General features: G+C 47.2%; 1 protein-coding gene across 2 annotated transcripts in view; it reads left to right on the top strand.

The window, feature by feature from the left end:
• LOC121572036 (transient receptor potential cation channel subfamily M member 4) overlaps positions 1 to 27,174 on the top strand; it is a 103,805-nt gene that overhangs the window by 28,192 nt on the left and 48,439 nt on the right. For both annotated transcript variants that reach the window (XM_041883902.2, XM_041883907.1), the window contains exons 10-19: positions 15,628 to 15,749; positions 17,425 to 17,721; positions 19,596 to 19,697; positions 20,045 to 20,303; positions 22,570 to 22,715; positions 22,968 to 23,080; positions 23,377 to 23,478; positions 25,796 to 25,842; positions 26,243 to 26,475; positions 26,967 to 27,082. In XM_041883902.2, the coding sequence (XP_041739836.1) occupies positions 15,628 to 15,749; positions 17,425 to 17,721; positions 19,596 to 19,697; positions 20,045 to 20,303; positions 22,570 to 22,715; positions 22,968 to 23,080; positions 23,377 to 23,478; positions 25,796 to 25,842; positions 26,243 to 26,475; positions 26,967 to 27,082 (1,537 nt within the window). The remainder of the gene's footprint in view (positions 1 to 15,627; positions 15,750 to 17,424; positions 17,722 to 19,595; positions 19,698 to 20,044; positions 20,304 to 22,569; positions 22,716 to 22,967; positions 23,081 to 23,376; positions 23,479 to 25,795; positions 25,843 to 26,242; positions 26,476 to 26,966; positions 27,083 to 27,174) is intronic.

The raw sequence follows: 27,174 nt of genomic DNA on the forward strand, positions 1-27,174 counted from the left end.
AACTGGCTGCCTAAGTATGATCCCCAATCAGAGACAACGAGCGACAGCTGCCTCTGATTGGGAATCACACCCGGCCAAACGTAGAAATAGCAACCTAGATCTAAACATAGATATACCGGTATACCTCGTGCCTGCATCTCGCACCAAAAACTAAAGCAGGAAGCACCAGTGACTTGGTTAATAAAAAAGTGGTCAGATGACGCAGATGCTAAGCTACAGGACTGTTTTGCTAGCACAGACTGGAACATGTTCCGGGATTCTTCAGATAGCATTGAGGAGCACACCACATCAGTCACTGGCTTCATCAATAAGTGCATCGATGATGTCGTCCCCACAGTGACCGTACGTACATACCCCAACCAGAAGCCATGGATTACAGGAAACATCCGCACTGAGCTAAAGGGTAGAGCTGCCGCTTTCAAGGAGCGGGACTCTAACCCGGACGCTTATAAGAAATTCCGCTATGCCCTCCGACAAACCATCAAACAGGCAAAGAGTCATTACAGGACTAAGATTTAATCGTACTACACCGGCTCTGACGCTCGTCGGATGTGGCATGGCTTGAAAACTATTACATACTACAAAGGGAAGTACAGCCGCAAGCTTCCCAGTGACACAAGCCTACCAGACGAGCTAAACCACCTCTATGCTCGCTTCGAGGCAAGCAACACTGAAGCATGAATGAGAGCACCAGCTGTTCTATACGACTATGTGATCACGCTCTCCGTAGCCGATGTGAGTAAGACTTTTAAGCAGGTCAACATTCACAAGGCCGCAGGGCCAGACGGATTACCAGGACGTGTACTCCGAGCATGTGCTGACCAACTGGCAAGTGTCTTCACTGACATTTTCAACATGTCCCTGACTGAGTCTGTAATACCAACATGTTTCAAGCAGACCACCATAGTCCCCGTGCCCAAGGACACTAAGATAACCTGCCTAAATGACTACCGACCCGTAGCACTGACGTCTGTAGCCATGAAGTGCTTTGAAAGGCTGGTCATGGCTCACATCAACACCATTATCCCAGAAACCCTAGACCCACTCCAATTTGCATACCGCCCCAACAGATCCACAGATGATGCAATCTCTATTGCACTCCACACTGCTCTTTCCCACCTGGACAAGAGGAACACCTACGTGAGAATGCTATTCATTGACTACGGCTCAGCATTCAACACCATAGTGCCCTCAAAGCTCATCACTAAGCTAAGGATCCTGGGACTAAACACCTCCCTCTGCAACTGGATCCTGGATCCTGGACTTCCTGACGGGCCGCCCCCATGTGGTAAGGGTAGGTAACAACACATCTGCCACACTGATCCTCAACACGGGGGCCCCTCAGGGGTGCGTGCTCAGTCCCCTCCTGTGCTCCCTGTTCACCCATGACTGCATGGCCAGGCACGACTCCAACACCATCATTAAGTTTGCCGACGACACAACAGTGGTAGGCCTGATCACAGACAACGATGAGACAGCCTATAGGGAGGAGGTCAGAGACCTGGCCGTGTGGAGCCAGGATAACAACCTCTCCCTCAACGTGACCAAGACAAAGGAGATGATTGTGGACTACAGGAAAAAAAAGAGGACTGAGCACGCCCCCATTCTCATCGACGGGGCTGTAGTGGAACAGGTTGAGAGCTTCAAGTTCCTAGGTGTCCACATCACCAACGAACTATCATGGTCCAAACACACCAAGACAGTCGTGAAGAGGGCACGACAAAGCCTATTCCCCCTCAAGAGACTGAAAAGATTCGGCATGGGTCCTCAGATCCTCAAAATATTATACAGCTGCACCATCGAGAGCATCCTGACTGGTTGCATCACCGCCTGGTATGGCAACTGCTCGGCCTCCGACCGCAAGGCACTACAGAAGGTAGTGCGTACGACCCAGTACATCACTGGGGCCAAGCTTCCTACCATCCAGGACCTCTATACCAGGCGGTGTCAGAGGAAGGCCCTCTAAATTGTCAAAGACTCCAGCCACCCTAGTCATAGACTGTTCTCTCTGCTACCGCACGGCAAGCGGTACCGGAGTGCCAAGTCTAGGTCCAAAAGACTTCTCAACAGCTTCTACCCCCAAGCCATAAGACTCCTGAACAGCTAATCATGGCTACCCGGACTATTTGCACTGCCCCCCCACCCCATCTTTTTACGCTGCTGCTACTCTGTTAATTATTTATGCATAGTCACTTTAACTCTACCCACATGTACATATTACTTCAACTACCTCTACTAGCCGGTGCCCCCGCACATTGACTCTGCACCGGTACCCCCCTGTATATACAGTATGATACGGTTTTAAGTACCTCAATGGACCTTAAAGGAAATCACACTACAAACTATCACCCTCATGCACTTAAGGAAATCACGAATATTATGGATATATTGGAACTAGTGGATATATGGTGGCTTAAATATCCTGACCTAGTGAGATATACATGGCTGAGGCTCAATCAAGCTAGTCGTCTTGATTATTTTCTTATGTCATTTCCGCTGGCACCAAAAGTTAAAAGAGTGTTGATAGGGGACAGAATGCGGTCGGATAATTGGTATACACATTACTCTTCCGGAATTTCCGCGAGGGCGAAGATATTGGAAATTTAATCAAATCCCACTGGATGACAACTTGTTTTTAACCAAGATGGAATCATTTATAATTAACTTTTTCCTACATAGCCTAGGTTCAGCTGATCCCTTACTGTATGGGACACTTTTTAAATGTGCCTTCAGAGGCCACACAATTCAATACTCATCTTTAAAACAAAAACTATTTAGGTAAAAGAGTTCATCTTAACAAAGGAAATAGAGGAACTAACAGTACAGATAGAGAGCAATAAAAACTGTAACATAGAGGCACAGAATAATTTAGAGAAAAAGGAGGAACTTCTTCAAGAAAGATAAACTGTAATATATTATAAAAATAAAGTTAACTGAATGGAATATTAGGAAAATATAAATTATTTTTTAAATCTTCAACATACAGTGAGGGAAAAAAGTATTTGATCCCCTGCTGATTTTGTACGTTTGCCCACTGACAAAGACATGATCAGTCTATAATTTTAATGGTAGGTTTATTTGAACAGTGAGAGACAGAATAACAACAAAAAAATCCAGAAAAACGCATGTAAAAAATGTTATAAATTGATTTGCATGTTAATGAGGGAAATAAGTATTTGACCCCCTCTCAATCAGAAAGATGTCTGGCTCCCAGGTGTCTTTTATACAGGTAACGAGCTGAGATTAGGAGCACACTCTTAAAGGGAGTGCTCCTAATCTCAGTTTTTTACCTGTATAAAAGACACCTGTCCACCGAAGCAATCAATCAATCAGATTCCAAACTCTCCACCATGGCCAAGACCAAAGAGCTCTCCAAGGATGTCAGGGAAAAGATTGTAGACCTACACAAGGCTGAAATGGGCTACAAGACCATCGCCAAGCAGCTTGGTGAGAAGGTGACAACAGTTGGTGAGATTATTCGCAAATGGAAGAAACACAAAATAACTGTCAATCTCCCTTGGCCTGGGGCTTCATGTAAGTTCTCACCTTGTGGAGTTGCAATGATCATGAGAACGGTGAGGAATCAGCCCAGAACGGGAGGATCTTGTCAATGATCTCAAGGCAGCTGGGACCATAGTCACCAAGAAAACAATTGGTAACACACTACGCCGTGAAGGACTGAAATCCTGCAGCGCCCGCAAGGTCCCCCTGCTCAAGAAAGCACACATACAGGCCCGTCTGAAGTTTGCCAATGAACATCTGAATGATTCAGAGGAGAACTGGGTGAAAGTGTTGTGGTCAGATGAGACCAAAATCGAGCTCTTTGCCATCAACTCAACTCGCCGTGTTTGGAGGAGGAGGAATGCTGCCTATGACCCCAAGAACACCATCCCCACCGTCAAACATGGAGGTGGAAACATTATGCTTTGGGGGTGTTTTTCTGCTAAGGGGACAGGACAATTTATCGTATCAAAGGGACGATGGACGGGGCCATGTACCGTCAAATCTTGGGTGAGAACCTCCTTCCCTTAGCCAGGGCATTGAAAATGGGTCGTGGATGGGTATTCCAGCATGACAATGACCCAAAACACACGGCCAAGGCAACAAAGGAGTGGCTCAAGAAGAAGCACATTAAGGTCCTGGAGAGGCCTAGCCAGTCCCCAGACCTTAATCCCATAGAAAATCTGTGGAGGGAGCTGAAGGTTCGAGTTGCCAAACATCAGCCTCAAAACCTTAATGACTTGGAGAAGATCTGCAAAGAGGAGTGGGACAAAATCCCTCCTGAGATGTGTGCATACCTGGTGGCCAACTACAAGAAACGTCTGACCTCTGTGATTGCCAACAAGGGTTTTGCCACCAAGTACTAAGTCATGTTTTGCAGAGGGGTCAAATACTTATTTCCCTCATTAAAATGCAAATCAATTTATAACATTTTTGACATGCATTTTTCTGGATTTTGTTGTTGTTATTCTGTCTCTCACTGTTCAAATAAACTTACCATTAAAATGATAGGCTGACCATGGCTTTGTCAGTGGGCAAACTTACAAAATCAGCAGGGGATCAAATACTTTTTTCCCTCACTGTAGAACTGCTACCAAAATAATTTTGTCATCCATGATTCACCAAACAATATTTTGAACTAGGAAGCAAAGTACTTGTAACGAGGTGAGTAGGACGGAGCCAGGCGCAGGAGGTGTGAATCAAAGCATAGGGTTATTTGGCCAATACAGCAGTCCGCAGCAATGCGTAAACAAAATACAGTGCGACTTAAATGCATTCCTGGAAAACAAAACACACGGGTGAAAATCCCGGTGATAAAAGTAACATAATGCTCAACACGAGCTAGCGACACCTCCGCATGGAACAATAACACACAAAGACATGGGGGAGCAGAGGGAATAATTATACAGAGACTGATGAGGGGATATGTACCAGGTGTGTGTGAAAACCAAGCCAAAACAAATGGAATGATGAAAAGAGCAGCGGCATTGGCTAGAAGGCCGGTGACGACGAAAGCCGAAAGCCTGCCCGAACAAGGAGATGAGGCAATTTCGGAGGGAGTCGTGACAGTACTCTAAGAATATGTTTTCATTTCAGTCTTCTCCATCTCCATTAACAGCTGTACAGAAAGACTCACGTGAAGGACTAATTACAGAGGAGGAACTTCTAGACTCTCAGACCATGAGAAACAAGATTCTCTGGTTTGATGAAACCAAGATTGAACTCTTTGGCCTGAATGCCTATCATCACGTCTGGAGGAAACCTGGTACCATCCCTACGGTGAAGCATCTTGGTGGCAGCATCATGCTGTGGGGATGTTTTTCAGCGACAGGGACTGGGAGTCTAGTCAGGCTCGAGGGAAAGATGAATGGAGCAAAGTACAGAGAGATCCTTGATGAAAACATGCTCCAGGGCGCTCAGGACCTCAGACTGGGGCGAAAGTACACCTTCCAACAGGACAACGACCCTAAGCACACAGCTAAGACAACGCAGGAGTGGCTTCATGTCAGGATTGACTGTAGAGGTAACGTGGAATCACACGCAGGACACACAGAGGTTCGAAAATAGATGTCTTTAGTGAAGTCCAAGGAAACAAGCCAACCACGGCAACAGGCCACAGGCGAACAATTACGCACACTGGTAAGTACCAAAATCAAAAGCGCACAACATGCGGGACTCTCTCTAACAAAACGAATACAGAGAGAACAGAACAACGAACGAAATACAACACGTGACATCGAACAATTACACACAACACCTGACCAAACACAAGATAACTAAATAGGACGCATAATGAACACTAACAAGGAACAGGTGTAACAAACAGACAAAACCAATCAAACATAGAAACATAGAACGGTGGCAGCTAGTACTCCGGAGACGACGACCGCCGAAGCCTGCCCGAACCAGGAGGAGGAGCAGCCTCGGCCGAAACCGTGACAGTACCCCCCCCTTGACGCGCGGCTCCAGCCGTGCGCCGACCCCGGCCTCGTGGACGACCAGGAAGACGCGGAGCAGGGCGCGTAGGATGACCACGATGGAACTCGGTCAGAAGAGACGGGTCTAGGATGTCTCTCCTCGGCACCCAGCACCGCTCCTCCGGGCCGTACCCCTCCCACTCCACGAGATATTGGAGACCCCCCATCCGGCGTCTCGAATCTAGGATGGACCGAACAGTGTACGCCGGAGCCCCCTCGATGTCCAATGGGGGCGGAGGAGTCTCTTCTATCTCATAGTCCTGGAGTGGACCAGCTACCACCGGCCTGAGGAGAGACACATGGAACGAGGGGTTAATTCTCCTGTAATCAATGGGCAGTTGTAACCTGTAACACACCTCGTTCAATCTCCTCAGGACTTTAAAAGGCCCCACAAACCGCCGACCCAGCTTCCGGCAGGGCAGGCGGAGGGGCAGGTTTCTGGTTGAGAGCCAGACTCGATCTCCAGGTGCGTACACTGGCCCCTCACTGCGGTGGAGATCAGCGCTCATCTTATGTCGACGGATGGCTCGCTGCAGATGGATGTGGGCAGCGTTCCACGTCTCCTCCGAGCGCCGCACCCACTCATCCACCGCAGGGGCCTCGATCTGGCTCTCATGCCAAGGTGCCAGAACCGGCTGGTACCCCAACACACACTGGAAAGGGGTTAGTTTAGTGGAGGAGTGGCGGAGAGAGTTCTGTGCCATCTCGGCCCAGGGAACATATCTCGCCCACTCCTCCGGCCGGCCCTGGCAATACGACCTCAGAAACCTACCCACATCCTGGTTGACACGTTCGACCTGCCCATTACTCTCCGGGTGGTAACCCGAGGTATGGCTCACCAAAACCCCCAACCGTTCCATAAACGCTCTCCAGACTCTGGAGGTAAACTGGGGGCCTCGATCAGACACTATATCCTCGGGTACCCCGTAATGCCGGAAGACGTGGGTAAATAAAGCCTCAGCGGTCTGTAGGGCAGTAGGCAGACCCGGCATGGGAAGGAGACGACAGGCCTTCGAGAACCGATCCACAACGACCAGGATGGTGGTATTCCCCTGTGAGGGGGGAAGGTCTGTAACAAAATCCACCGAGAGGTGAGACCAGGGTCGTTGTGGAACGGGCAGGGGTTGTAACTTACCCCTGGGCAAGTGTCTGGGCGCCTTACACTGGGCACACACCGAGCAGGAGGAGACATACATCCTCACATCCCTGGCTAACGTTGGCCACCAGTACTTTGTGCTAAGGCAGTGCACTGTCCGGCCAATACCTGGATGCCCAGAGGAGGGTGACGTGTGAGCCCAATAAATGAGTCGATCCCGGACCTCGAGCGGGACGTACGTCCGACCCACCGGACACTGTGGAGGGCTAGGGTCGGTGCGTAACGCCCGCTCGATCTCCGCATCGACCTCCCATACCACCGGTGCAACCAGACAAGACTTAGGTAGTATGGGAGTGGGCTCAACGGACCTCTACTCCGTGTCATACCGCCGAGACAGGGCATCTGCCTTCCCGTTCTGGGACCCAGGGATGTAAGTGATCTTAAACACGAACCGGGCTAGAAACATAGTCCACCGAGCCTGGCGAGGATTCAGTCTCCTAGCTGCCCGAATGTATTCCAGGTTACGGTGGTCAGTCAAAATGAGAAAAGGGTGTTGAGCCCCCTCAAGCCAATGCCTCCACACCTTTAGGGCTTGTACCACGGCTAACAGCTCCCTGTCCCCTACGTCATAATTACGCTCCGCCGGACTGAGCTTTTTCGAATAAAAGGCACAGGGGCGGAGTTTAGGTGGTGTGCCGGACCGTTGTGAGAGAATGGCCCCGATACCGGCTTCAGACGCGTCCACCTCCACTTGGAATGGTAAAGCGGGATCCGGGTGCGCCAGCACTGGAGCCGAGGTAAACAGGTCCTTCAGTCTCCCAAAAGCCCTGTCCGCCTCAGCTGACCACCGCAAGCGCACCGGACCCCCCTTCAGAAGGGACGTTATGGGAGCTGCCACCTGTCCAAAACCCCGGATAAACCTCCGGTAGTAATTCGCAAAACCCAAGAACTGCTGCACCTCTTTAACCGTGGTTGGGGTTTGCCAATTATGCACGGCTGACACACGGTCAACCTCCATCCTCACCCCTGACGCAGACAACTGATAACCCAAAAAGGAGACCGACTCCTGGAAGAACAGACATTTCTCTGCTTTGACATACAGGTCATGCTTCAACAGCCTCCACAATACTCGGCGCACCAGGGCTACATGTTCGGCTCGGGTAGAACTGTACACCAGAATATCGTCTATGTACACGACTACTCCCTGCCCCTGCATGTCCCGGAAAATCTCATCTACAAAGGATTGGAAGACTGATGGAGCATTCATTAACCCGTATGGCATGACGAGATACTCGTAATGACCGGAGGTAGTACTAAATGCTGTCTTCCATTCATCGCCCTCTCTAATGCGCACCAAGTTATATGCGCTCCTGAGGTCCAATTTTGTAAAGAACCGTGCCCCGTGTAATGACTCCGTCATAGTCGCAATCAGAGGGAGTGGATAACTATATTTCACAGTAATCTGATTGAGACCGCGGTAATCAATACACGGGCGCAAACCTCCATCCTTTTTCTTCACAAAAAAGAAGCTCGAGGACGCGGGTGAAGTGGAGGGCCGTATGTATCCCTGTCTCAGAGACTCGGCAATGTATGTCTCCATCGCCCTCTTCTCCTCCTGTGACAAAGGATACACATGGCTCCGCGGGAGCGCAGCTCCTGCCTGGAGGTCTATCGCACAGTCCCCCTGTCTATGAGGTGGCAACCGCGCCGCTCTAGTCTTGCTAAACACGAGTGCTAAATCCTCATACTCGGGGGGAATGTGCAGTGCGGGCATTTGGTTCGGACTCTCCACCGAGGTCACCCCTACGGAAACACCCAGACATAGCCCCTCACACTGAGCAGACCACCCCTTAAGAGCCCTCTCTCGCCACGGAATAGTAGGATCATGTGTAATCAACCAGGGAAGTCCCAGCACCACCGGATACGCAGGAGAGTCGATCAGATAGAGCTGAATCGTCTCCTCATGACCCCCCTGCGTCTCCATCCTAAGTGGCACTGTGACGACAGAAAGCTCTGGGTAAGTGGGGCGCCTACTCACCTGGGAGGACTCCCCAATGTGTGGCCTGTCTTCTCCTCCACCAGGAGACCCTCCCCAGCACCTAGCCGCGGTGTGCCCTCCACGGCCACAGTTGGTGCAGGGGACGGCCCCCCTCGGGCTCCTTCTCCTCCGTCCTCTAGCGCCAGCACCTCCGAGCTCCATAGGGCTCGGCTCGGAGGTGCTGGAGGGTGGAATGGGCGACCCCCACCCGGGACGCCCGCGGGTAGCGAGCAGGGTGTCCAGCCGAATGGCCATGTCAACCAATTGGTCAAATGATAGCGTGGTATCCCTGCACGCCAACTCTCTGCGGACGTCCTCCCGGAGGCTGCAGCGGAAGTGGTCTATGAGTGCCCGCTCATTCCACCCTGCATCTGCCGCTAGAGTCCGGAACTCCAGTGCAAACTCCTGAGCGCTCCTCATCCCCTGCCGGAGGTAGAATAGACGCTCCCCCGCCGCCTTCCCCTCCGGTGGATGGTCAAACACTGCACGGAAGCGGCGGGAGAACTCCGCATAGGTGATAGTTGCGGCGTCTATTCTCCTCCATTCGGCATTGGCCCACTCCAACGCCTTGCCGGTGAGACAGGAGATTAGGGCGGAAACGCTCTCGTGTCCCGAGGGCGCCGGGTGTACGGTGGCGAGGTAGAGTTCAACTTGCAACAGGAACCCCTGACACCCGGCAGCGGTGCCGTCGTACGCCCTCGGGAGCGAGAGCCGAATCCCACTGGGTTCCGGAAGTTGGACAGGCGGGCTGACCGATGGTGATGGTGTGGTAGGTGGAGGTGTGGGTACTCCGCTTGTCTCCCATCGATGGAGGGTGTTCATCACTCTGTCCAGGGCGTGCCCGATTTGGTTAATCCTGTCCTCCTGTCCACGAAGGCGCTCCTCGATGATCTCCGTGGGTGCGGTTGCTCCTGCTGATTCCATTGAGATGGTGTGTAATTATGTCAGGGTTGAGTGTAGAGGTAACGTGGAATCACACGCAGGACACACAGAGGTTCGAAAATAGATGTCTTTAGTGAAGTCCAAGGAAACAAGCCAACCACAGCAACAGGCCACAGGCGAACAATTACGCACACTGGTATGTACCAAAATCAAAAGCGCACAACATGCGGGACTCTCTCTAACAAAACGAATACAGAGAGAACAGAACAACGAACGAAATACAACACGTGACATCGAACAATTACACACAACACCTGACCAAACACAAGAGAACTAAATAGGACGCATAATGAACACTAACAAGGAACAGGTGTAACAAACAGACAAAACCAATCAAACATAGAAACATAGAACGGTGGCAGCTAGTACTCCAGAGACGACGACCGCCGAAGCCTGCCCGAACCAGGAGGAGGAGCAGCCTCGGCCGAAACCGTGACACTTCAGGACAAGTCTCTGAATGTCCTTGAGTGGCACAGCCAGAGCCCGTATTTTAACCTGATCGAACATCTCTGGAGAGACCTGAAAATAGCTATGCAGCAATGCTCCCCATCCAACCTGACAGAGCTTGAGGATCTGCAGAGAAGAATGGGAGAAACTCCCCAAATACAGGTGTGCCAAGCTTGTAGTGTCTTAGCCAAGAAGACTCGAGGCTGTAATCGCTGCCAAAGGTGCGTTTACTGAGTAAACGGTCTGAATACTTATGTAAATGTCATATTTCCATGTTTTATATTTAATACATTTTCAAAAAATTCTAAAAACCTGTTTTTGCTTTGTCATTATGGGGTATTGTGTGTAGATTGATGAGGGGAATTTTTTTAGAATCCATTTTAGAATAAGGCTGTAATGGAACAAAATGTGTTAAAAGTCAAGGGGTCTGAATACATGTTTTGTGATATCGAAAAAGAAATATAAGGATAGGGAAATGCTACAATAGCCTACTATCGTACCGGCAATAGCCTAATCTATAATAGTCCAGTTATTTAATTAATTACGTAGTTTGTTTTCACACATTTTGGTCAGAAATATCCATTCTGCATGTAGGTCCTACTACAAATTACGGGATAGGCCTATTGGTGAAAAATATTGCCTAAAGAAAGGGGCAGCGGGACAATACTTTCATAATGCTCTCAATGAAAGGAGAAACGTAGATCTGCATTTTAACCAAATGAGCATAGATCATGTTATAAAAAAAAGAAAGGACCTTTAAAATTACTGTTTGTTGGGCAAATTACTTATGATTCATGCCTGTTTAGTTGGCTAAGCATAATTCATGGTTGGATTTGGTTAGGGTAACATGGGTACCCTCATAGATATCATCCTGACTAACATACCCTCTAAATACACCTCAGCTGTCTTCAACCAGGATCTCAGCGATCACTGCCTTATTGCCTGCGTCCGTAACGGGTCCGCGGTCAAACGACCACTCCTCATCACTGTCAAACGCTCCCTAAAACACTTTAGCGAGCAGGCCTTCCTAATTGACCTGGCCCAGGTATCCTGGATGGATATAGATCTCATTCCGTCAGTAGAGGATGCCTGGTTGTTCCTTAAAAGTAATTTCCTCTCAATCTTAAATAAACATGCCCCATTCAAAAAATACAGAACTAAGAACCGATATAGCCCCTGGTTCTCCTCAGACTTGACTGCCCTTGACCAGCACAAAAACATCCTGTGGCGTACTGCATTAGCATCAAATAGCCCCCGCGATATGCAACTTTTCAGGGAAGTTAGGAACCAATATACACAAGCAGTCAGGAAAGCAATGGCTAACTTTTTCAAACAGAAATTTGCATCCTGTAGCACTAACTCCAAAAAGTTTTGGGACACTGTAAAGTCCATGGAGAATAAGAGCACTTCCTCCCAGTTGCCCACTGCACTGAGGCTAGGAAACACTATCACCACCGATAAATCTACAATAATCGAGAATTTCAACAAGCATTTTGCTACAGCTGGCCATGCTTTCCATCTGGCTACCACTACCCCGGCCACCAACTCTGCACCCTCCGCTGCAACTTGCCCATGCCCCCCGCTTCTCCTTCACACAAATTCAGACAGCTGACGTTTTGAAAGAGCTGCAAAATCTGGACCCCTACAAATCAGCTTGGCTAGACAATCTGGACCCTTTCTTTCTAAAACTAGCCGCCGAAATTGTCGCAACCCCTATTACTAGTCTGTTCAACCTCTCTTTCATAACGTCTGAGATCCCCAGAGATTGGAAAGCTGCCACGGTCATCCCCCCTCTTCAAAGGGGGTGACACTCTAGATCCAAACTGCTACAGACCTATATCCATCCTGCCCTGCCTTTCGAAAGTATTTGAAAGCCAAGTTAACAAACAGATCACCGACCATTTCGAATACCACCGTACCTTCTCCGCTATGCAATCCGGTTTCCGAGCTGGTCATGGGTGCACTTCAGCCAAGCTCAAGGTCCTAAACGATATTATAACCGCGATTGATAATAGACAGTACTGTGCAGCCGTCTTCATCGACTTGGCCAAGGCTTTCGACTCTGTCAACCACCACATTCTTATTGGCAGACTAAATAGCCTTGGTTTCTCAAATGACTGCCTCGCCTGGTTCACCAACTACTTCTCAGATAGAGTTCAGTGTGTCAAATCGGAGGGCCTGTTGTCTGGACCTATGGCAGTCTCTATGGGGGTGCCACAGGGTTCAATTCTTGGGCCGACACTTTTCTCCGTGTATATCAATGATGTCGCTCTTGCTGCTGGTGACTCTCAGATCCACCTCTACGCAGACGACACCATTTTGTATACATCTGGCCCTTCATTGGACACTGTGTTAACAAACCTCCAAACGAGCTTCAATGCCATACAACACTCCTTCAGTAGCCTCCAACTGCTCTTAAACACTAGTAAAACTAAATGCATGCTTTTCAATCGAACGCTGCTGGCACCCGCCCACCCGACTAGAATCACCACTCTCGACGGGTCTGACCTAGAGTATGTGGACAACTACAAATACCTAGGTGTCTGGTTAGACTGTAAACTCTCCTTCCAGACTCACATAAAGAATCTCTAATCCAAAGTTAAATCTAGAATTGGCTTCCTATTTCGCAACAAAGCCTCCTTCACTCATGCTGCCAAACATGCCCTCGTAAAACTGACTATCCTACCGATCCTTGACTTCGGCGATGTCATTTACAAAATAGCCTCCAACACTCTACTCAGCAAATTGGATGTAGTCTATCACAGTGCCATCCGTTTTGTCTCCAAAGCCCCATACACTACCCACCACTGTGACCTGTACGCTCTTGTTGGCTGGTCCTCACTACATGTTCGTCGTCAAACCCACTGGCTCCAGGCCATCTATAAATCACTGCTAGGCAAATCCCCGCCTTATCTTAGCTCATTGGTCACCATAGCAGCACCCACCCGTAGTCTGCGCTCCAGCAGGTATATCTCACTGGTCATTCCCAAAGCCAACACCTCCTTTGGCCGCCATTCCTTCCAGTTCTCTGCTGCCAATGACTGGAACGAATTGCAAAAATCTCTGAAGCTGGAGACTCTTATCTCCCTCACTAACTTTAAGCATCAGTTGTCAGAGCACCTTACCGATCACTGCACCTGTACACAGCCCATCTGAAATTAGCCCACCCAACTACCTCATCCCTATATTGTTATTTATTTAGCTCTTTTGCACCCCAGTATCTCTATTTGCACATAATCTCTTGCACATCTAGCATTCCAGTGTTAATACTATTGTAATTATTTTGCACTATAGCCTATTTATTGCCTTACCTCCATAACTTGCTACATTTGCACACACTGTATATATATTTTCTGTTGTATTTTTGACTTTATGTTTTTTTTACCCCATATGTAACTCTGTGTTGTTTTTATCGCACTGCTTTGCTTTATCTTGGCCAGGTCGCAGTTGTAAATGAGAACTTGTTCTCAACTGGCTTACCTGGTTAAATAAAGGTGAAATAAAAATAAATAAAATAAATAAAAAGGGTGTAGCCTACAAGGCTTCGCCCTAGGCCCAAAAATCAGTCCACGATTTAAATCAGTAAACAATATACAGTATGTCCATGAATCCTATCATATTGTGATTATCTGTAATCATATTTTTGGTTGACTCTTATCTGCTAGGTAAATTAACTAGAAGAGCCTATCAAAATACCTTATCATATCAGCAGTCATGTTGGGAAATATCTTTAACTTCATCCCATGAAAGTTAATATCTCCTTTCTTCCTTGACCAAATCAAATTTTATTTGTCACATGCGCCGAATACAACAGGTGTAGACCTTACAGTGAAATGCTTACTTACAAGCCATTAACCAACAATGCAGTTTTAAGAAAAATAAGTGTTAAGTAAACCATTTTTAGGGCCTTCTGCTGACACTGCGTGGTATAGAGGTCCTGGATGGCAGGAAGCTTGGCCCCAGTGATGTACTGGCCGTACGCACTACCCTCTGTGCCTTGCGGTCGGAGGCCGAGCAGTTGCCATACCAGGCAGTGATGCAACCAGTCAGGATGCTCTCGATGGTGCAGCTGTATAACTTTTTTGAGGATCTGAGGACCCATGCCAAATCTTTTCAGTCTCCTGAGGGGGAACAGGCTTTGTCGTGCCCTCTTCACGATTGTCTTGGTGTGTTTGGACAATGATAGTTTGTTGGTGATGTGGACACCAAGGAACTGGAAGCTCTCAACCTGCTCCTCTACAGCCCCGTCGATGAGAATGGGGGCGTACTCGGTCCTTCTTTTCCTGTAGTCCACAATCATCTGTATGACCACTGTATGATTGCGTGTTTGACCTGGTAGCGCTGCATCCTCACGATCATCACACGGGGTCTGTCAGCATGCCAAGATGGTTTTGATCCAATTTGATGTGTGTTCTCCACGGCTGGTTCACTGGGAAGTTCCTCAGCCTGGAACAGTTCTGTGAAGAAAGCTGTCATGTAAGCCATTGGATTTCCCTGTTCAATGTCGTTATCAAATCCTGTGACACGAAGATTACATTTACGATTGTGCATTTCCAAAACTTCAAGCTTGTCGCGAAGTTTGGTGTTTTCCTCAAGGAGAGAAGTGTGGGATTCTTCAAGTTCAGTCACCCTGCCATCCACATTAGAAATGGCTTCTTCGACTACGGCTATCTTCTCGTTGCATTCGGCGACTGATGTCTTAATTGTTTCCAGACTTGTTTGGAGCTTGTTGTCTATGGCTGTGCCTATCTCTTCATATATGAAATAACAGATGGGGATAGGCAGTTCGGATTCATTCAGCTCATTTTCTCTCACTGCAGCTTGCGAACCCGATTCGGTGCCCGCCATTGCGCCGACAGTGCGGTTTCTTAGTTTTCTCAGTGATCTTCTCAGCATTCCGTGCTCACTCCATGCGACCGGAACAGGAAGTGATCTCTATTTGTATTTGAACTAAAGATGTTAGGTGTTCAAGTGAATTATGGTGTCTGACATTATAATATACATCTTAGTCTGACATTATGGTGAAGGTGATGTATGTGTACACTATCCTCAAGTCAAGACATGTGTGTGTGTGTGTCTGTCTGTGTCTATGCGTGTGTCTCTATGCACGTGTGTGTTTGTGTCAGCGAGTAAGCAGCGTGTGTCGAGTGAAGCCAGCCCCTACACTGAAGAGCTGAAGCTGGCTGTTACCTGGAACAGAGTGGACATCGCCAAGAGTGAGCTCTTCAATGGAGACATCCACTGGAGGGTGAGACACTCATGTGCCCAATCAACACCTAGACCCTAGGCCAGGATTCCCCAACTGGCAGCACACAGCCGTATTCCCCAAGCTTTTTTTGGGAAATAATAGACTAAAAACACCAGGAAATCAGCTCCAAGTGATATTAATTTAAGAAATCTGTTCCCAGGTATTCCCATGCATAATAGAGAGAAACGTGATCGTATACAAATGTAAGCCAAGTTTGAAATGATTATATTTTAGTCAAACATTATATCTGTTTGGGCTTCTTGTGGTCAATTTGCCATCTACATATTATTTGTAATTATATTCCGTCCACCCGACCATCCGCTCAAGACAAAAATCGGCCCGCGGCTGAATCTAGTTGATGATCCCTGCCGTAGGCCCTAGGCACTATGGTGAAAATTCCACCAAGCCTATCAGAGGGCAGGTAGACTTTTTACCATATTGCATAAACATCTCTACAAATGTTTAAGGTCTAGGAGGATTGGGAAATGGAGGGGATCAAATCGGGACAGGGTTTCTCAATGCTTTCATGGCTAAAGTAGTACGTTATTTTCTCCACAGAGAATTTAGTAGTAAATGATTTCTCTCTTACAGCCACAAGAGATTAACAACTATAGAATTGATGTGTGACTGTTGATCTTCTGTGTGTGAGCAAAGTGGCATGAGTCTGGGTCGTCGAGAGAAATAATACACTACTTTAGCCACAAAGGCTTTGGGAGACCCAGCCTGTTCCATCTATACAGCAGCTGTCAAAGACCTATTCCATCAGATTCAGATTCAAATTGATGTGCCATTTCATTGTAGGTTTAGATATACACTGAGTATACAAAACATTAAGAACACCTGCTCTTTCCATGACATAGACTAACCAGGTAAATCCTATGATCCCTTATTGATGTCACTTGTTAAATCCACTTCAGTCAGTGTAGATGAAGGGGAGACAATTGAGACATGGATTGAGTATGTTTGCCATTCAGAGGATGAATGGGCAAGACAAACGTTTTAAGTGCCTTTGAACAGGGTTTGGTAGTAGGTGCCAGGCACACCGGGTTGTGTCAAGAACTGCAACACTGCTGGGTTTTTCATGCTCAACAGTTTCCTGTGTGTATCAAGAATGGTCCACCACCCAAAGGACATTCAGCCAACCGTGGGAAGCATTGGAGTCAACATCCCTGTGGAACGCTTTCCATGCCAAATTAATTGAGGCTGTTCTAAGTGAGTGTAGAGGTCATGAACATCTCATGCACAGTAAGGTAGCTCCCATGACACTGTATTGGTAGACTGCTGTGCTCATTAGTGAACATAGGAGAGTGTTTATATTTGTCCTATGTCACACATGTACAAGCGTGTATTGGAAATGTTTTTTTTGCATATCCCAAATCCCCCTGAGAGTGAGCTCACAGCCAGGGTCTGCCATTATCAACGGCAACCCTGGAGCAATCAGGGTTAAGGGCCTTGCTCAAGGGCACATCAACAGATTCTTCACCTTGGTGATTCGAACTAGCAACCTTTCCATTACTGGCCCAACGCTCAAACCACTAGGCTACCTGCTGCCCATAGGCACCACGTGGAAGAAAACAAGCAAGGGACTACCTGTACTTATACAATAAGAAACAATAATTTTTGTTTTGTGTTACCTCTCACCTTTGACCTCTCAACCTCCCTAACTCCCCTGCAGTACCAGGACCTGCAGGACTCCATGACGGACGCGCTGGTCAATGACAAGCCACAATTTGTGCGCCTCTTCACCGAGAACGGACTAAACATCCTGGACTACCTGACCTACGGGCGGCTGGAGAGCCTCTACCGCTCGGTGGCCGACAGCTCTCTAGCCTACGCCCTGCTGCAGCGCCGCCTAGGGGAGCGCCAGGGTATGACAGGTTCGCAGGCCATTCTGCTGGATGTCTCTCCCGCCAAAGGGTCCGGTGGGTCGCCGGGGGGCCTGCGGCCTGCAAATAAGTTCAGTTTGTTTGAGGTAAGAGATTCGTGTTTTTAGGAAATGTTTATTAAATGTACTAATTTCAAGTACAGTGCATACAGTGCATTCGGAAAGTATTCAGACCCCTTGACTTTTGTTACGTTACAGCCTTATTCTAAAATTGATTAAATCGTTTTTTCCCTCCCGAGTGGCGCAGCAGTCTAAGGCACTGCATCTCAGTGCTTGAGGCGTCACTACAGACCCCCTGGTTCGATTCCAGGCTGTATCACAACCGGCCGTGATTGGGAGTCCCATAGGGCGGTGCACAATTGGCCCAGCGTCGTCCAGGTTTGGCCGGTGTAGGCCGTCATTGTAAATAAGAATTTGTTCTTAACTGTCTTGCCTAGTTAAATACACAATACCCCATAATGAAAAAGCAAAAACAGGTTGTAAGAATTTTTTTGCAAGTAAGTATTCAGACCCTTTAGTCAGTACTTTGCTGAAGCAGCTTTGGCAGCGATTACAGCCTTGATTCTTCTTGGGTATGACGCTACAAGCTTGGCACACCTGTATTTGGGGAGTTTCTCCAGTTCTGCTCTGCAGATCCTCTCAAGCTCTGTTAGGTTGGATGGGGAGCGTCGCTGCACAGCTATTTTCAGGTCTCTCCAGAGATGTTAGATCGGGTTCAAGTCCGGGCTCTGGCTGGGCCACTCAAGGACATTCAGAGACTTGTCCCGAAGCCACTCCTGCATTGTGTTCGCTGTGTGCTTAGGGTCGTTGTCCTGTTGGAAGGTGAACCTTCGACCCAGTCTGAGGTCCTGAGCGCTCTGGAGCAAGTTTTCATCAATGATCTCTCTGTACTTTGCTCCGTTCATCTTTCCCTTGATCCTGCCTAGTCTGCCAGTCCCTGCCGCTGAAAAATATCCCCACAGCATGGTGCTACCACCACCATACTACACCGTAGGGATTGTGCCATGTTTCCTCCAGACGTGACACTTGGTATTCAGGCCAAAGAGTTCAATCTTGGTTTCATCAGACCAGATAATCTTGTTTCTCATGTTCTGAGATTCTTTAGGTGCCTTTTGGCAAACTCCAAGCGTGCTGTCATGTGCCTTTTACTGAGGAGTGGCTTCTGTCTGGCCACTCTACCATAAAGGCCTGATTGGTGGAGTGCTGCAGAGATGGTTGTCCTTCTGGAAGGGGCTGTTTTTCATGGTTCAGGCCCCTTAGTTACAGCATACAATGACATTATAGACGATTCTGTGCTTCCAACTTTGTGGCAACAGTTTGGGCAAGGCCCATACAGAAATGGTTTGTCGAGATCGGTGTGGAAGAACTTGACTGGCCTGCACAGAGCCCTGACCTCAACCCCATCGAACACCTTTGGGATGAATTGTAACGCCGACTGTCAGCCAGGCCTAATCGCCCAACATCAGTGCCTGACCTCACTAATGCTCTTGGCTGAATGGAAACAAGTCCCTGCAGCAATGTTCCAACATCTAGTGAAAAGCCTTCCCAGAAGAGTGCAGGCTGTTATAGCAGCAAAGGCGGGACCAACTCCATATTACTGCCCATGATTTTGGAATGAGATGTTCGATGAGCAGGTGTCCACTTTTGATCATGTAGTGTACTTTGGTTGGGTTTGCACTTTTGGGTTCCATTGCACCAGGCAAGCTCATTCAGGTGAATGAAAAGGAATACTATTTTAATCTAGTTCTGGGGGGTTAGATTTTTCTGTTAGATTTGGAAATGCTTAGTTGTGGATCATGGCTGTGTGAAAACAGCACTTGCTGTTATTTGAAATGGACATGACAAAACATCTGCATGCTTTTAATATGATTTATCCATCCTTCCTCATTCTCCTTTTCTTGTCATATTATCTTACCCCTCCATCTTGTCCACCACCTTGTCCTCTCTCCCTTTATTCTCAGGTGTCAAGAGTCCTGGAGGACTTGATGGGGGATGTGTGTCAGCCATTTTACCACGCACCACTGGAACTGGAGAACATCACCTCCCAGAGAAAGGCTCTCAAGGTGTACTCTCAATTACATAGATTTTCCTCTCTCTTTCTTTCGTTTTGCATAGTTTATATTTTTCTTCATTTCCCCCCATTTTCTCCTTGTATTCACTCTTTGTGGGCTTTGTATTTTGATACGTGTAAATTAAATGGCATATTTGGTCCAAGATATTTAAATTCTTTATTGGAATCTCTCTCTCTCTCTCTCTCTCTCTCTCTCTCTCTCTCTCTCTCTCTCTCTCTCTCTCTCTCTCTCTCTCTCTCTCTCTCTCTCTCTCTCTCTCTCTCTCTCTCTTCCTCACCCTCCCCCCATCTCTCTCTCCCCCTCTCTCTCTCTCCCATCCCCCTCTCCCTTTCTCTCAGCGTGTGAGTAAGTTGTTGCGGGGCAACTGTGTGTACCGGGACAAGCGCTGTCTCTTTCCCTGGGCTAGTCTCTTCGTCTGGGCTGTGCTGCAGAACCGCAACGACATGGCCGTCTTCTTCTGGGAGATGGCAGGCGAGTCGGTCCTCAGTGCTCTGAGCGGCTGTAAGATCCTACGGGAGCTGTCCAAGCTGGAGAGCCAGACGGAGACCAAGCTGGCCATGAAGGAGCTAGCGCAAAGGTTCGAGAACCTGGCTCACGGTGAGACGAGAGGATAAACATTTGGAATAGAAACATGAAAAGTGATAATGGAGAGGTTGTTATGTCATTTCGTCCATATAAAGGTTGAAAAGCGGAAAACAGTGCAGAGCCTGGTGTAGTGGTAACACTCCTCGCTCTCATCTCACATGCGACTCCCCGCCGGAGACCAGGGGCTCTATTTTAACAACCCTAACGCAATGGTTAATCAAAGCACTGGTGGTAGCGCTATAGGTTCGGGGCTGTGCCAGAAATATTGTTGCTATTTTCACAATCATAATTATGGACGCAGTTGCTGGCGGTGGCGCGAAAGGGCTGGGTTTTGATGAATAAACTATACGGCTTGGCCCCTCACTGGCCAATCAGAACCTGCTCCATGGCTAAATATGTGGTTGCTTCAAGTTGTGTATTTACGGTCTTTCATGTATTGCGTTGTCATCAACTCCAATTCGAATGTTAGTCCGTTATTGCCTTGTTCGTTAAATAGCCTGCCCCATATTTGCAAAATATATTGAACATGTTTGCAGTCCACAATGTTCTAATTGCATTGCTTCAATACGGAAATACATTGTTAAAAATATGCTATAGCAGTCACACTGATATATGGGCTAGGCCTACTGTAAATTGCAGTCTGTGGACATGCCAAACGTAGTCAATGAGCAAGATTAAATTCACTAGGCAATTGATAAGGCCTAAAAAGACAGTATATCATTCTAATCAAATTCTAATAAAAACAAAACAAAAACTTGTTTTAAATAGGCTAAATACAGTTAGAGGCACCATAATTGTTCCCCGTGGGCGTATAATACAGACAAGGCAACTTATATATCCAAACTTTTCACAGGAGCTGGGTAAAGATCCAATATAAAGAGAAAGGGGGAATGTCTACTCACCTTTATACTGCTCCCAAATATAATGTTTTATAAACATTGGAACCATCTTACAGATCGCATACACACTTCTCCAGAAGTTGCATTGCATGCGCGCCACAGATGTTCTCACCAGGACGGTGATTCATGTTGGGTTAATGAAGGAACCCAGTCCCGCTCCTCGCACCAATCAAGTGGTGCGTGTCGCCAGTCCGGTCCGGCCCGTTCCTGATTCCCGCACTAAGCCAGTGGTGGGTGTTCCCAGTATGGTTCGGCCCGTTCCTGCTCCTCGCATCAAGCCAGTGGTGCGCATCGCTAGCCCGGTCCGGCCTGTTCCTGTCCCTCGCACCAAGTCAGTGGTGCGCGTCGCCAGCCCGGCCCGGCCTGTTCCTGCCCCGTGCACCAAGCCAGTGGTGCGCGTCGCCAGCCCGGTCTGACCTGTTACTGTCCCTCGCACCAAGCCAGTGGTGTGCGTCGCCAGCCCGGCCCGGCCTGTTCCTGCTCCCCGCACCAGGCCAGTGGTGCGCGTCGCCAGTCCGGTACGGCCCGTTCCTGCTCCCCGCACCAAGCCAGGGATGCGCGTCGTCAGCCCAGTCCGGCCCGTTCCTGCTCCCCGCACCAAGCCAGTGGTGCGTGTGTCCAGTCCGGCACGGCCCGTGCCTGTTCCACCGGTGCCTGGTCCAGCTCCGGTCAGCGGCTCCACTCCGGAGCCAGAGCAATCCGCTCCACCGGGGTCCAGTCCAGCTCTGGCCAGTGGCTCCACTCCGGAGCCGGATCCGCCTCCGAGGCGGAATGCCCACCCGGCCCCTACCCTGTTAGGTTTATGTGGCGCGGTCAGAGTCCGCACCTTTGGGGGGGTACTGTCACGCCCTGACTCTAGGGACTTGTATTGGTTGAGTCAGGGTGTGTATTTTCTGTGTTGGGTTTGTCTATGTTAGTTTCTAGATCGTTTAGATCTATGTTGGCCAGGGTAGTTCCCAATCAGAGGCAGCTGTAGCTCGTTGTCTCTGATTGGGGACCATACTTAGGCAGCCTTTTGGCACCTGTTAGTTGTGGGATCTTGTTCCGTGTAAGGTATGTTGTGTGTATGCTACCTTGGACTTCACGTTTCGTTTGTTGTTTTGTCGGGGTGTTTATTCGTTAAATAAACATGTATGCTTATCACGCTGCGCCTTGGTCCTTCTCATTCGTAAACGATCGTGACAGATAGCCTACAGAGGGCTTGGGTTTTGAACATATGAAATGGAAAACAAACAATTGTTACAGGAAAATAACTTCTAAAAAGGTTCACCGATATTCACCGAGGTTCTGTAGCCTACATCATGGAGGGGATTTTATGTACGTCCAAAACTGGAGCTGCATCGCTAAAATATTGTAGGCCTTTAAATCTGTCCCTGTAGATGTATTCAGTAAGTGTTACCAGAGCAGTGAGAGTCGCTCCTTCACCCTGCTGATCAGGAAGTCTCCCGTGTGGGGAGGGACCACCTGTCTAAAGATGGGCATGGCCGCCGACGCCCGCCTCTTCTTCAGCCATGATGGAGTGCAGGTCTGTCTGTCTGTCTGTCTGTCTGTCTGTCTACTTGGCTGGGCTATTCTGCCTTCTAATTAAACAAAACAATTCAACCTGCGTATTCTTTTCACCGTCTGTAATCATATTTCACTGTGTCTGGGATTCTCCAGATGTGCATAGAATGTAACCATGTACATTTGAAGTTGCATGCAGGAGCATAACATGATATCATAGGCTACAATAGATTGAATCAATTGCAAACCTAGACATCTCTTGCCTCCCCTCCAGTCTCTCCTGTCTCAGATCTGGTGGGGGGATATGAAGAGGAGCACGGAGGTGTGGAAACTCCTCCTCACCTTCTTCTGTCCCGTTCTGATGTACACCCAGCTCATCTCCTTCAGGTACCTTTAGTACCTCCTCCACATCCACCTCTGTCTGGGAGTGTCTGTTCTCTGTGCACTCTGGGCTGTTCTTTTCTGACCCAGATTAAAAACATGCTCAATCGAGAATCTCCATTTGTGTTTGGAAAACTCTTCCTCTCTGTGTGCTTTTCTTTCTGCCCCTCCCTATTATCACTAGCAATGTGCGGGATTAAGTCGCTGATTACGTAAATCATGCATTGATGTCAATGGTTAGGATTTGGCCCTCAGTACCTTAGTTTCAAAGTTATTTATACTTTCAACTCTGTCTTTCACAGGGAACTGGAGGAGCCGGGGAAGCCTGATGAGGTTGCGCAGGGTAGAGACAATGACAGCCTTTATGGAGAGACAATTTTCTCCTTCTCTGACATCAAGCACATGTAACTTTCCCTCTAAAAACCCAATTATATTGTTGTGTGTGTGTTAAATTTTGTACATACTGTATGTCTCACTACATGTTTGCTTTCTTCTCTGTGTTTTGTGCACCTGTTATGTGTTTGCATGTGCATATACCTACTATACCATTTGTTACTATGCAAGTATACAGTGTTTTCCACTAGTGCCGGCTGTCGGCTATACAGCTGATTACAGACTCATTTTCAACCAGCTACTTTTTCCACTTAAATTAATTAGGCTACTAGCATTTCGCTAGTCAGAAAAAGCTCTGCGGAGCCCTCTCCCACTAGAATGAACAATATGCATCTAATAGCGATCTATTGACAGGACAGGCGCTTGTCAGTCACAAAGTGAGCAATTACAAGGAAACACTGCTGGTTTGACAGTCTGCTCTCACTGGGCACACACTGGTTTAATCAATTTCGTGTCCACGTCATTTCAAGGAAATTATGTTGAACCAACATGGAATAGACGTTGAATTGACATCTGTGCCCAGTTGGCTGTCTGTCCCGCCTCCGTACCTGGAGGAGAGAGCATGAATTTGCACATCCCATATAATGTGAGTGAATTTGTACGTCCCATATAATGTGGTAACGATGAGTCGAAATCCAATTAGGCTATTGTTTTCTGGCACATTCACTTATTTTGTTTTGCGTGCAGGGTCTAACATTAACGATGGCCCACTGGCCTGGGGCCAGTAAAAACATGTCGGGCCCGTGGATCTCGTCAGCCACTGGCCCGACATGCTATTTGTATTTGAGCAATATGATTGGACGTTCATTCAAGCACCACCACGCTCACGTGAGTCACAATTTCTTGAGAAGTACAGAAGTTGATGCCTTCACACAGCACACGCAAGCTGTCCAGAGCAAAAAGAAGCGCCTATCAATCTACTCGTTTATTTATTTGAGATAAAGTGATATACAAAAGTAAACCTTCAATGGTGAACGTACTAGCAATATGCTGGCTACTGTTGATAGTCTGCAAAAAGAAAGCTACAAAAAAAACACCTAGCATTCGGCTTGGCTAGCCTACTGTAGCCATGTCAATATATATTTTGGAAAGTGTGTATTGAAAGGGGCAGCATCCTATTTTCAAATCTTCTCAGAATTACATGCTTTATAAACAAAAATGTATGCAATTAATACAATGCAATTCTAAAGAATAGAGTAATGACTTGCATTGCTAAATTATATTACACAGCTTTTTAATACATATCATAATAACCAAATGTAGCCTATTAATAGCTGAATATAGAGAGAAAGCATGCCAACCTATAGGCTTTGCATGACCCGAATGCATTTAAGAACTACACCATGTCCGGGACAGTAGAAATTCTGTTTGGGCCAGTAAGTTTTTGGCCTACTGGCCTGACCGGGCCATTGATAAAAAAGTTCACGTTCAAACCCTGTCGTGTTTCATATGCAGCCATGTAGTGGTGGCACATATGCTTTTTACTGTGCTTTGATTGATGAACAGCAAGCTTGACTAGTTTCTAAAAGTTGTCAAACTGACTGAATAAAGTCGTTCTCATATATCCTTGCCATTCATAAATTTTACAACGCAGGTATATGTCCATGGTATCGCATCGGGACAAGTAAACTAAAGATGTAGTTTATATTTTTGATATACCGTGCCTATAGAAAGTGTACATCCCGTGAACTTTTTTTCACATTTTGCTGCCTTAAAATTACATCTAAAATATATTTTCTTCCTACAGATCTACACAACCTGAAAGAAAGTTATAGATTCTACCAACTTTGCACAAGTCTTAGGGCAACATATATCCAACGTTTATGCCGAAATTGCTCAGCCTCAGTAAATTTGGTTGGGGATCATTGATGGGCAGCGACGAAACCTTGTCTCTGATTTTTAAGCAGATTTAAGTCAGGACTGAGACTACACCACTCAGGAACACTCAACACCTCTTGGAAAGCCATTCTGGTGTGTATTCTGCATAAAAACGTGTGTAATTGTCCCGAAGAAAAATAAAACCCTAACAATACACTGTATTAACACAGTTTCAGTAATTTAAACACAATACCACAACTGATTTTTCCAATCTGGGAGGTAAACTCAAAAAGTATTCAATTTTTCGCTGTATATTTCGGATGGAATCAAGCCATTAGAATGTACCAAAGGACAGCAAAATACAGCTTGTTCTGCAAAAATCTGTAGCCCGGTGGACAAATAGGCAAATTTTTCATTTTGGCTGGCTACTCCATGTGCTTGTGGAAAACACTGACTATTTGAATGGACATCAATGTAATGCCTCATTGCAATCTTATATTTTTACTTCAGTGAACATCATACACAGGGTCCTAATAGTCCCAGATATCCTCTAAAAGGTGAGTAAAATATTACATTCTCTCATATCTCCATTTCTCTATTTTCTCCAATTTCCCTCTCACTCATAGAGCTCCATACACTGCAAATCTACCAAGCCATACAAACCCATCAAGTCATAGGTTAATAATTGCTACATTTCTTCAGCATGCTTCAGTTCAGAATGTTGTCTAGCAGGTTTCAACATTCTGCATCAAGCTATTATTGATTTTGTGCTTCATGAATGCTTTAAGTTGTTCTAAAGTTCTAGTCTTAAGAGTCTGTTATATACCTGAAACAGGTCTATTGGTTTTGTAATGGTACAGTAGTACTGGATATAAATGTATGTGTACATTATTGCTTTATGTAAATGGTTGTGCAGTAGTTCCGTATTTATATGTACACCTTTCTCTGGTTCTTTAGGCAGGCCCAACACCCCACCTAAAAGGCCTTTTGTGGTATCCCGATGGCGGCAGTTTTGGTTCGCACCCGTCACTTCCTTTTTAGGCAACGTTCTGATGTACTTCCTGTTCCTCCTGCTGTTTGCCTACGTGCTATTGGTGGACTTTAAGCCGCCGCCCCCGCGAGGCCCCGCTATCGCCGAGTGTGTGTTGTACTTCTGGGTGTTCACAATCGTCTGTGAGGAGATCCGAGAGGTGGGAAGAGAAAGATGACTGAAGGAAGTGTTTCTCAATCCTGGTCCTGGATTGTTTTTGCCCTTGCAGCACTAACACACTTGATTCAACTAATCAACTCATCATCAAGCCTTTAGTTGAATCAGGTGTCTTAGTGCTAGGGCAAAAACTCCAGGATCAGGATTGCGTCCCTAGAACCAGGATATACTGCATTGTTATTGCCCCTGCATAAGAAAATGGCCTGCAGTTGACTTCAGAGGCAAAAACCCTAACCCTAACTTATATACGGGTGTATTGTCATGTGTACAGTGTCTAAATATGTCATGTTTATACATTATTAACTCTTTATGGCACTTTTAATGGTTGTAAGACTTAATTTAGCTAACTAGCAATATCGATTAGCAATTAGCTATCTACCCTCACCCTGGATGACTGGGACTTACTTACAGTAACTATATGTTCTTACTGGAGGTAACAGTGTTTGATTGACCCCATGTCATCTCTTATCCCAGACGTTCTTAATGGGCAGCATGACGTGGCATCAGAGAATGAGGAAGTATGTCCAGGACGTTTGGAACAAGTGTGTCCTCACCGCCGTCATACTCTTCATCATAGGCCTCACCTGCAGGTGGGCAACAAGATTTCACAGCAGCGATAGTCCAGAGATATAGGCCCTGTTTGAATACTTAAAAAAATACACCCTTCCTTCATTCTTTCCTT

Source organism: Coregonus clupeaformis, chromosome 1, assembly GCF_020615455.1.
Source record: "Coregonus clupeaformis isolate EN_2021a chromosome 1, ASM2061545v1, whole genome shotgun sequence".
NCBI classification, from domain to species: domain Eukaryota; kingdom Metazoa; phylum Chordata; class Actinopteri; order Salmoniformes; family Salmonidae; genus Coregonus; species Coregonus clupeaformis.